The sequence below is a fragment of the Poeciliopsis prolifica genome, unplaced genomic scaffold (genome assembly GCF_027474105.1).
Source record: "Poeciliopsis prolifica strain line A6 unplaced genomic scaffold, Auburn_PproV2 SCAFFOLD050, whole genome shotgun sequence".
Classification (NCBI taxonomy): domain Eukaryota; kingdom Metazoa; phylum Chordata; class Actinopteri; order Cyprinodontiformes; family Poeciliidae; genus Poeciliopsis; species Poeciliopsis prolifica.
The window spans coordinates 1,434,583-1,446,599 of NW_026562425.1; the positions used below are offsets into that span (position 1 = coordinate 1,434,583).

The window sequence follows — 12,017 nt, forward strand, 5'->3', positions numbered from 1 at the left end:
CATATGCATGTGAACCGTACCGGAGTTCACTTCAACTGAACTGAGACTGAGGTTTTCAGGCGGATCAGAGTTTGTTTTTTGGGCAGCATTCACGCCTCCCGGACTTTCCAGGCAAACAAACTAGAACTTTGTTAAAGCGGACTATACTCGGGTTGAATTCACCTTGAATATGTTTGATACTAAACTGCCAGTCTGGTGGTTTTCTATGGCTTGCCATGCATGCTGTCGCGCAACTCAACATGGTTAAAGACTCCTTCTGTGAAATTTATATTGGTGCAACTAATTACCACCTGACTAAGAAACATGGTATGGTACTGTAATGAATTTCTGACATTTCTGGCAGTACGGTACATTAAAACGCTATATTTCTTCTGATATAGTGTCCGTGGTTGAACAGTACTTCACTACAATACAAAGACATTAGTGTGTTTTCAAAGAGGAAAAGTGCGTGTCTCTTTCAAGAAAATCTTTATTTTAAATCATTATTTAGTCCTGCTGCTCTGTGTATTTATCATCAGGCTGCAAGCTAAGCTTTTATCTTTATAGTTATATCTTTATAGTTTCAATTCTTTGCAGCTATCGAACCATCGAAGTGACCTTTTTCTGTCTGTGTCTTCTGAAAGCCAAGACTTCTTTCACAGTTCTTAACTTTACAGTCCCCACCTAAAAAAGTAGCTACAGCCTCCATTCATGTGGAACAGAAGATAAACTTGGTGAGATGAAATGCTTTGTCTGCGATCTCAGTTAAAGCAAATTTAACATCAGCAGTCCTCGCTGCACATTGTAAAGCTGAAACCTGAGTTCACTAAAGTTTAGCACCTAATTATTGGGCCTTTGACCCAACAAAGCATTCAGGGGTGTCAATGCAAGTCACAGTCTGAAGTTTTGTTTCCTATGCATTTAGAAAGAGAGCCAAAAAAACCTAAACCTTTGGAGAAATGTAAGGATTCAGTACAAATTTAAAAATACTTTATTGATCCCAAAAAGAAACTAAATTAAGGTTATGCTGCATTAATTGCACTTTTTTTAAAATTACATTTTGTCAGTATCAAGAAAGGAGATTAATAAAAAATATTTGAGATTTGTCGACTATTGAAATAATTGTCAACTAATTTATAAATCAATTACTATTGAAATTATTAATTAGTGCAGTATTTAAGCCACAACTGTACAATGTATGAAAACATTTTGCATTAAAAATTAAAACAGTATAATTATGTTTTAACCAAACCTTCTCAAGTCTCACTTAGCTTTAGCTTCACCAGGTTCAGATTTAATAAACAAAAGCAAAAAATGTTGCTGCATTTTATTTTAAAAATAAATTTAAAAAAAAAAATTTTTAATTGCAATATATCAAATATTGTATTAAATATGCTTAAGTGGTTAAATGAAAAATCTGTAGAATGTGCCAATCTTTTCCTCATATTAATCAATTAATTATTGGAATAATCAGTAGATTAATTGATTACCACAATAATTGGTAGTTAGACCCATATTTAACTGCTTTGATTCTTTGTAGCATGGATACAACAAGCTGCCTAAAACTAGATTGTTGCATCACACAGCTTCTGCAGATTTGTTTGCTGCATGTCTGTGATGCTTTGCTCATATTGGAAATTGTATAAATTGTGAGGTCAGGTATCAAAAACATTAAAACTCTCTTGAGGCAGATTCTTCCAATTTATTTTCATTATTTCAAACTGTCACCTGTGCCTGTCTGTAAAGAAAAAATCCAGTAGTACAATTGTTTTTTCGCAGAGAAAGGTGTCTCAGTATTAAATGTTTTTGTATTTGTTCCAGGTTCGTCATGGGAGCGCTCCATCCGACAGATTGGCTTCGAGAGGTAAGAAAGTGATTATTTGATCTATTGAAACAAAAGAATCATAAAGGATTTCAGAAAAAAGTCATTGCTGAGATTCTGTGGATATTTTTGTACAATATTTGGGTGTTTTGAACATGGATGTTTATTATATTTTACATTTTTGGCTGACATGCTATTGTGATTTGCAGACGGTTGTAAATTGATAGTTTGCAAATAACTATTTTTAAATTTATATGACCTGGTAATAAATGGAGTCTGTTTGCCAGGGAAATATTCTGAAATGGAAACACATGTTGATTTTCACATAAATTTAGTACTGTACTTAGGTTACAGCTATAATAAAATGCAATAATATTTTATCCTGACATAAATCAATTGTGAATGTGCAGTAAAGTTCAGGGATATCTCTCTGTGTATCAGTTTGGCTGCATGAATCTGATTTCAGAGGTAAAAGTAAAAACTTTGGCAGCTTCTCTGCAGATCAGAATGATTTTATTTTGGGCTACAACTAACAATTATCTCAGTAATCCATTATTCTATTGATTATTCTAATGATTAATTGATAAATCAGATGAAAAAAAAATCTGAACATTTTTTATTTAAACTTTTTTTCCAATATTAAAATTAAATTTAAAAAATTAAGTAAATAATTCAGTTCTATTTTTAAATAAAAATAAATATTTTGTTGAATGAAATGCATTAGCTTCTCCTCTAGTAAATTTGGAGGAGTTTAAGTTAAACGTGTTTATAGATGAAAGTGTTTTTGTTTGAAATGCAAATTGTATACATATTGAAAACATATTTTGTACAGTTTTAACTTAATTAACGCTTTGAATATGTTGCTCTTTCAGCAAAGGGCCTTTTTTGAGTCTGAATAAGTTGACAATTATTTCAATTATGATTAATCACAATTAATCTGATTAATCGTTTCAGCCTTATTCTTATTGAACAAAAGAAATCCTGGAACACATAACTAATTTCCTTCCCATTTTCTCACTCTATTCCTGAGGAAAATGCTACACAAAGTATCCTATATATAGCAGCCTCTCAACAACATTCACTCCCGCTTTTTGCATTTAGCCACACTGGCTAATCTTCTCTCTACCTCCTAACCTGTTCCTTTGTGGATTGTTAATGAAGGCCAAACCCAGTTAGCCCTCACACTAAGCTGAAGGGTCTATTTTTCAAGGCTTTTGTTTGCCTCTGCCTGAGCACATCCCCGTGATCTTATTAAATGTGGTTTGCAAGTACGGGAATGTCCAAAACACAGCCACGTCCTTTTTCCAGCACTCATCAGCCCTGGGTGGATTGTGTACTCTACAGTTAAGTGGCGGAAATAGACCCATAAACATTTTCTCCTGCCTGCATTTACCTGTTTGTGCTGAGGATCATATGTAGTGCATATACAATATTTACAGCTGTAATGGCTGCATTTTGACACCCTGGGCAGAGAAAATGTTGCTCAAGTCACATGTAAAGGAGCCTGAATAAGACGGACAACTTCTGTTCTTTAATCTGGCTTGTCCAATATGTCCTGCTGCTTTGTCTTTAAATTCTTCGACATCTGAGTTCATGAAAGCCGCAAAGTAAAACAGCCGTTCTGTCAGAGCAAAAACCAACAAAGTCAGGAATTACAGCATTGTAATTGTAAAATGTGCCAATTTTTTTTACCCAGTTAATTGATTAATTGTCACAATAATCAGGCACTAAAATAATTTAGTTGCAGCTTGAGTTGCAACATATTTGGAACTTTCCACACTTGTAGTTTTTCCCTGAATCTGTCTGTAGCACTGCTGACGTTTTTCTAATTCCCACACATAATATGTGAGGGAAAGTGGGAGTCATTAAAGTTGCCACCTCAGCGCTGCATGGCTCTGATGGTTTCCATCTCTTTCATCCTTGTGAGGATGCACAAAGCTTCTCAACAATAAAACGCGTGGAAACAGTCGTCCTTGACTGGATTAAACTCTCCAGCAGCAGCCAAACGCCCAAACTGTTCTTTTATTCTGTCTTTGCATTTTCCATCATGACGATCAACACTTTGTTTTCAACTTTTACTGGCTTTATTTCCACTCAAGACCAGGCGTGAGATTGGTTCTGTTTGAAATGACCAGTTGCTTTTTAACGGCAGCCAAATCCTCTGCGCTGCTCTGGAGTTACCAGTACGTTTTATTGGGAACTGTTTAATTACACTTGGAGCTCAGCATGAAATGCAAAGAAAACCCCTTTGGTGGCCAAACACAGGATGCAATCTGATTGCAGTAAAACTGAAATAGAAATTAGTTCAGATGATTAAAAAGAGAGCGTTTTAAAGGTTCGGAAACCTGTCAGCCATTTCAAGGACAGTTTTTATTTGCTGTAATTGCACATGCAATCATGACACCTTGTAAAATGTGTCCTTTGGCAGCATAAAAGCATCAACGTGGATTATATGGAGCTTGACATTATGGTAGCTGTCATAGCAACATTCTGCAGATGGTGTTTGGTCTTATGAAAAGAACAAATCTTTTCATGTTTGGTCAGACAGGAGACGATAAAGTCAACACAATATTCAAACTATCTAAGAAATCTCGGTTTGTCTCAGCTGCTGCTGATGCAGATTGTTCCACCTAATGTGATATTTTTTAAAATAAGTAAGCATGTTTATTCCCAAAGCTGAGTTGAAAAAAAAAAACAACCAAATAAACTTTCTCATGGGTTTTCTTGTTGTTGTTGATGTTTTATGGAATTTCACTCACTTGTAAATTGCATTTGGTTTGAAGGCAGCGAGCCCCGTTTTACTACGCAGGGTGGTACTCCACATAAAACCTAATGCATTCAGCACAACACATATTAAAAGAACAATTACGTAGCGGAAAACTCAAGATTTCCCGCGTATTTCGGGTAAACAGGTGGTGTTTTCTGAGAGATATAATTGCTCCACTTATATCCGTTTCCATGAGAGATCTAGCACTCTGCGCCAGCCAACACTGAACAGAAATGTTAAGGAAGTCCATTGAACATCACATCCATTTTCAGAAGAAAAATGGATGTGAAATGGATAAGAAACTAAAGACAATTTTCAAGATTTTGCTTCACAAACAACAAGGTAAATTTATTTTCAGCATCCTGAGAAGCTTGTAGGATCACGTTTTGCTAGACTTCCAGTTTTGCTAGGCAGCCTTTTCTGTCAGCCATCTTCTGATGGGGTCATATGGTTTTCTAGAGAAATTCGTTAATGAGCTCGTCATGAAGATAAGCTTATGGGATTTTCCAGCTTTTATCCTGCAATACGATTCTTCTTTTGAATGTGTTTGGATTCATGGGAAGTGTGCTTCTGCTTTTCTCACTGCGTTTCCTCCATTTCCTGTTTGTCCCACAGTGTTATTGGCGCAGACGCGGGAAACGGTATCCGAGTGTTCATCCCTGACATCGGCATGTTCCTGGTCGGACTCGCCATCTGGCTGCTGTGTCGCACTCTGGTCCAGAAAAGGCCGCCTGAGGAAATGGGCCAGTACAACGAAGACTTTGACGCAGAGGAACAAGTAGGTTTCAACTGAAACGTAGGTCCTGAACTCCATTACAATGATTTTGGGCCAAAGCGGTTAATTGGATTAACTGTGATTAATTGTGATTAACCAACTATTGAACTGTCAACTATTTTAGTAATCAAATAAATGCTTGGTAGAATATAAAAACTCTAAAACATGCTATTTGCTGAAAGAACAACACCTTTAGAGTAGTAAACTGTACAACAAAATATATTTTTCTAAATATTCAATCATTATGACAAGTCTGTGGCAGATACAAAAACATGTTTGTCATATTTTTTCATTAATTTTTTCATAAAATAATTCTTATATTGTAGTCTGGTCAGTTCTACCTATTTTGAGCTGTTTTTGGAGCTTTGTCACTTTAAATCAAATTGGGCTGCTCCTGGCCACGCCCCCAACTGACCAAATGTTCTGGAACTCTACTTGGGTTGCTAGATAATTGGCTGGGCATGGCGCTGATTAGCAGTGCCTTCCCTATGTAACTTTTCTTTTGAACATGCTGTTTTTAGAAGCAGTTCACACTTAAAAATTAACTACAAAAACATCCAAAAAATACATTTTGCATAATAGTTCCCTTTTAAACAGAAAAAACCTTCAAATGTTCAGGATGTTTTTAAGCTATCAGTAATGTTTGAAATGACAAAGCTTTCCAGAAGTATTTTTACAAACTGCAGACAGTGCTAAAAAAAAAAAAAAATCCCGGAACCAGGAGATAAATGAAATATTTTAGGAGAAACAGGACCTTGTAGTCAGTTTGCTTTTGGCTTCTGTCTTCAATGAAATAAAACTGAAGCTAGTAAAGATGTTAGCTTAGACTGAAACCATCTGGAAATCTGTGTATAAATGTAGACATTTATTTCTACAAACCCTAGTTGACGACTAAGCAATTAAAATCGTGTTCCTGTAAACATGAAACGATTTGAGGTAGCGCTCTCCAAACAAAACTGTTGGTTGTAAAACTGGGATGTAAACATCTCAACACAAATAGCTTCTAGATTTCATGACTATAATACTGTAAAAAAAAAAAAAAAGATGCTCTTAAAGGGCTGGTTATGCCAGAATGTAGTGATAAAGCCAATTAAACTGTTAAAATATTAATAAATTGCTGTTCCTCTGGGATTTTGTGATTGTTGTAGTGTTTTTCGGTGGGGTCTGCATATAATCTGTGGTGTAATTGTAATTAATTTTACAATATTTGCGCTGATGTATGATGTTAAATGTGACTTTATTGCTCGCCTTTTCATTTATGGACTATAACAGCAGTCACTTAAACTCACTTTGACCAATTTAGAGAAAATATGCAGTAAAATCAGAAAACAGTGTGGAGATTTGGTTATTTTGTGTGAATTTTGCATATTTGTGAAAAAATGGATGGATTTAGTGAGTAATTTGGAGTCTCGAGGGCCACATAAAAACCTACAGTGGGCCACATGTGGCCCTCGGGCCTTGAGTTTGACACATGTGATGTAGGTCATAACATAAAATGTATTGATATGAAATCATTGTTATTGATCCAAGTTTTCTGAAACACTAAATTTATGGTTTTTCGTTGCCATAATCATCAACATCATAGAGAGATAAAGGCTTTTTAATCCATTTTTCTCAAGAGTCCAAATTATATTTGACATTAGCTTCTATAATTACTTTAGTAAATTAACTTTTCTATGATATTCTAATTTATGGAGATCCATCTGTGTAATGGCATTAATATTTTGCTTTCCATGTTGCAGCTGCAGTATATCGATGAGTTTTGTATTCTTTTACTTACTGACAGCAGGAAACGAGGTGATGCCTTCATGTTTCCACTTTAGCTCCTCTGGTCTCTTAACAATAGATGCCCCATTTGAGGCTTCATCCACATCAACATAAACTTTCTGACTGATGGAGTTTAATCATTACTTTGATCCAGCAGTAAAGCTGTCCCTTTCTCCCGCTCCGGTCTCGCCGAGCTTCGCGGGACTTTGAGCATAAACTTTCGTGTGAGAGTTGATGACTTGGAAAACAGCCTCCCATCATCGCCTGGCAAGTCTCTACCACCGCTCTTTATGACTCAGGCTTAATTAAGTCCACATTTCCCCGATCCGATGTTCTCTGACTGGCACGGATGGCATCGCTCCATCGCTCCGTCTTTATCGCTGGGAAAAGCACCGGGAAGGTTTATCTCTACTGGCTTCTGTGGTTCATGTTTTGACTAAATCTGAATTTTTACCACCTGTTTCTTGTGTCTGTCTGCTGCTTTACGTTTTGAATTCACCAGCTGAGTTATTATGTTTGTCTTTTACCGAGACTGTGGGCAACTGGGGGCACATTTGCTCACAGCCAAGAAAGAACGAAGTGGGCCAACATCTGGTTTCAGAGGAAAACATTCTTCGAAGGCAGCTTGCTGCGTAGGGCAGCAACTAATGATTTTAGTCCTCGATTAATCTATTGATTGTTCTAATCTATCGATTGTTCTAATAATTAATCTGATTTAGTCTCCTTTAAATCGAGACTAAAAACCCAGCAGTTCAGAGAGGCTGTTGAACCATAAATATTGGAACATCGATCAGCATTTATGATGTTTATTTATCATTTTAAAGACGCCACTTGACATCTTGATGATTTTATGTTGTCTTGAACTTGAGCACTTTGTCTTGTTGCTGAAATATGCACTAAAAATCAACTTGATTGATCAATAATTTTGTTTCATTCTACATATTTTTTATTTAACCCTTTTTTTGTACAATATTAGAAATGCATTTAAACTGCAAATGAACAATTCAAACCCCTTTTCACATGAGAAAATGAACATTTTATTTCTTTAGATGCAGTACACAGTACATTTGATTATTTCTAGGAAAAAATGCAGCTGCACCTAAAAATAAATACAAATCTATGGATTAACTGATATTTAAAAATATTTTATTTTTAAAGAATTTGAGCTCATCCAAATAAAAACTGTCTCTTCAGGGGTTTTGGGTAGAACATATTTACAGATTAAGCTTTTTTAAAATTTCGGAAAAAAAAAAAAAAAAAAAAAAATATATATATATATATATATATATAATATATATATATATATATATATACTTTTTTTTTGTTTTGGGTTTTTTGGCTTAATTATTGATCTGTGTTCATTCAGCAAATGGCTCTTTTTTGGTCTGTGTACGCCATTTAGCGATTAATTGCTTAATTGATTAATTTCTCGTGTCGTGTGACAGATTTATGCTCAGATCTGCTGAAATAACCTGAGACGACAGGACATGCCAACGTACCTGCAGGTAAACGGCTTTCAGCACCACGGAGAGCTCTGATTTCCACCTGTCGTCTTCCACCTGTAAGCAGGACGAGGAGAAACCGAGCCAGGACGACGACGACGACGTCCTGCTGGAGGACGACCTGGAGGCCGGGTACGAGGCCGAGGAGGACGAGGAGCTCTACGACGAGGACGAGGAGCCCTCCGACGAAGACGAGGACGATGAAGAGGAGGAGGAGGAGGAGGAAGCCAAAGAGAGCACTAAGATGAAGATCCTGAGGATGGTGGCGGAGGTTGCTTCCAAAGTGAAGGAGATCATCGGGAACCTGATCACCACAGCAGGGAAAGTGGTGGTCACCATCCTGCTGGGCATGACAGGTGAAACTCTTTCTTCTTCTTCTCTGGCCACCGAACGCTGGTGCTTTCCAGTTTAGGACTGCAGCCAACAATCACTTTAATAATCCATTATTCTATCAATTATTCTGACGATTCTGCTGTAGAGAAATTGACACATTCTGCAGATTTGTCATTTAACCATTTGAGCCTTATTTATACATCAGAGATTCCTTTTTTAAATAAGAAAACAAACATTTAATTGCCTAAAATGTCCAAACAAAGCCTCCCTTCAGTGAATTTGAAGCAGGTGAAGGTAAAACTGTGGAGGAGTTTTGAGAAAAACACTTTTACAGACAAAGGTATTTTTGTCATAAATGCAAAATTTGCATATATTTTGTAAGTTTCAGCTAAATTATTTGTCTTCACATGTTATTTTTTCAGCAAACACCCTTTTTTGAGTCTGTGTACTCCATTTAGCGATTCGTTTATTACTAAATAAGTTGACGATTATTTAAACAATCAATTAATCCGATTAATCGTCTCAGCCCTTTCCAGTTTATGGTGGAAAATAATCGGAAATATCAAACTTTTCATTAGAAGCTTTATAACAAATATGTTGAATAGAATATTATAAAGCAAAACGTCTGTTCATTTGCTTAATAATAAATAATAACAATAAAAAACAATTTTATTTCACTTGTAGACCAAATATTGATTGATTATGGTAAATATGATTAATATATAAATTTTTGGGATGTATTTTCAGTCAAATGTCCCTGTGTTATAGGAAAAAGAAAATTCAAATCCAATTCTAAGAGTGAACACATTAATTAAGCTCAAATTGACAGTTTACATACATGTCAATCTCAATTTATATTTTTAAATAAAAGTTTCTTCAAAAGAAAATTTCATTATTTAAAAGTCTACCTTTTAAATCATTTAAACGGTACACATTAATGATCTACATCTAAATCCAATAAGAAGTGTATAAAACAACGCAGCAAAGTTACGCAGTGATAAAGAGAAACTGGAAAAGTTGGTTCCAACATGACGATATGGATGTTTGACCCACTCACACCAAAGTTTATGAATAAATGCTTTAAAATAAGGGAGCTCTCTTGTGGCACTTATACATTCAATATTTTTGGGGTAATGTTGCATGAAAGGAAAGTTGCTGATGCACAGCACATTCTGTCCTATAAAACAAGCCCCATAAGCGTCAAACAGGCCAGAACATGTAAAATGGCCATAGGAGAGTCGTTAATTTGAGGCATGAGTGCAGAATTGAGTCAATGTTCTGTTGAGGAGCTGAGAGTGCCATCACAGCTCTTTTTTTTACTTTACATGCTTTTCACAAACATTAATACTTCTTTAACACATTTTGTCACATTAGAACCACAATCCTATGTGTGTTTTGTTGGTGTTTTATGTGACCGATCAACGCAGAAGGAGAGAAAATGGAAATTGTTTCAAGGGTTTCTAAAGTTTAATACAAATTTGAAAAGTGTGGCTTGCGTTTTTAATCTGTCCCATTCACCCTCACATTTTAAATAAAGTACACTCAGAAATATCTGTCTTTTTTTTTGTTGAACTAATCAGCTGCTTGTTTTTGTTTTTCTGTGTTTACAGGGATCATGCTGCCTTCGCTGACATCTTTTGTTTACTTCTCCATCTTCCTGTTCCTGTGCACCTGGTGGTCTCTCTGCCGGACCTTCAACACCCTCATCTTCAGCTGCATGTGCGTCCTGATGGCCATCTTCAGCGCCGGACACCTCCTGGTGCTCTACCTTTACCAGTTCCAGTTTTTCCAGGAGTCCATCTTCCCACAAGACAACTACATCAGGTCAGAAGCTAATTAGTAGTTTGGTTTAAAGATGATGCTTTTTCCTGGCATAAAAAGTGGAATATGGAGACACGGCAATATTTATTTCACCAGGTTTGTTTGAATGTCAATAAATATTTGCTCTTGTTGCAAACAGGAAGGTAAAAAGAACTGGTAAATTGTGAAATGTATACCCAATAAATTGTTTTCTGTTAGTAGATTCAGATTCAGTTTCTTGGCTAAGATAGTGTTAACAAAACAAGGATGTTGATTTTAGTTTGCAAGCATCATGGACATAATGAATAACTATATGAAAAATAAGTTATATTCACCTATAATTTGGAAAAAATGTCTTGTAATAATAATGTGCCAGTGAAACTAGCACTTTTTCATTGTTATTAAGGAATTATTTATTTTAAAAACCTCATATTTCTTGCTGAAAAGTTACTTGTAAGTTAGTTTTGTCTTATTTCTACTGTTTGAGATATTTGCACCTGAAATAAGAACAAAAATTCTTGGTGAGATTTTGTTTTTGCAGTATATGTCATGTCTTACTTTGAAAAGGAAAAGATGATTTGATTCAGAGATGTTGGAGAAGGAATTCAAGTTTAGGGGCTCATCAGGAATGGACTTATGATCCCACTAACTACTAATTTAAACCTTCCTACAACTCAGTGGTTCCCAAAAATTTTCTTCTGGTATAACTTATGATAAGATAAAACATAATATAGAATTTTTAAATAACTTTTTGAAGCCGTTTTCCATAATATTTTTGTTTTTAAACCAAAGAAAGCCGTTTTCCATAATATTTTTGTTTTTAAACCAAAGAAAGTCTGAAATAACACGAGACAAGTAGCAGAACTGAAGACACCAAGATTGCTACTAAAACAAAAAGTTTGGTTTTTTTTCTTTAAAATATGTATTCTTTAAATGGTTCAGAGATGCAATCAGTTTATTTGTGATAATCTCCAGCATCACTGGAGCTTTTCTGGTGTCTTTCCAAGGCTTTATTGATCTAATTGGTTCCCATATGAGAGCTGCTGCTGTGTGAAGGATCAAAGCTGTTTACAGCGATATTCAGCTAAAACACGCCTCCAGCAAACACAGATTCCTCCTAAATCCCTCTGTTGATGGCAGATAAGCTGTTTGTTTTTTCTTTGAATGAACAACATCCTCATTTACTGAAGGAGAAACTCCTGGTGTTATCAGTGTTGACGTTTAACAGTGAGAAATGTCTATGTGATCGAACCCAGCAGAAACTGCGCCATA

General features: G+C 35.6%; 1 protein-coding gene across 1 annotated transcript in view; it reads left to right on the forward strand.

Moving 5' to 3' along the window:
* Nucleotides 1-12,017, forward strand: part of LOC129377973 (piezo-type mechanosensitive ion channel component 2) — a 107,559-nt gene that overhangs the window by 28,307 nt on the left and 67,235 nt on the right. Inside the window, exons 4-7 of the mRNA XM_055058194.1 lie at nt 1,801-1,843; nt 5,184-5,346; nt 8,677-8,968; nt 10,556-10,769. Of these exons, the coding sequence (XP_054914169.1) occupies nt 1,801-1,843; nt 5,184-5,346; nt 8,677-8,968; nt 10,556-10,769 (712 nt within the window). The remainder of the gene's footprint in view (nt 1-1,800; nt 1,844-5,183; nt 5,347-8,676; nt 8,969-10,555; nt 10,770-12,017) is intronic.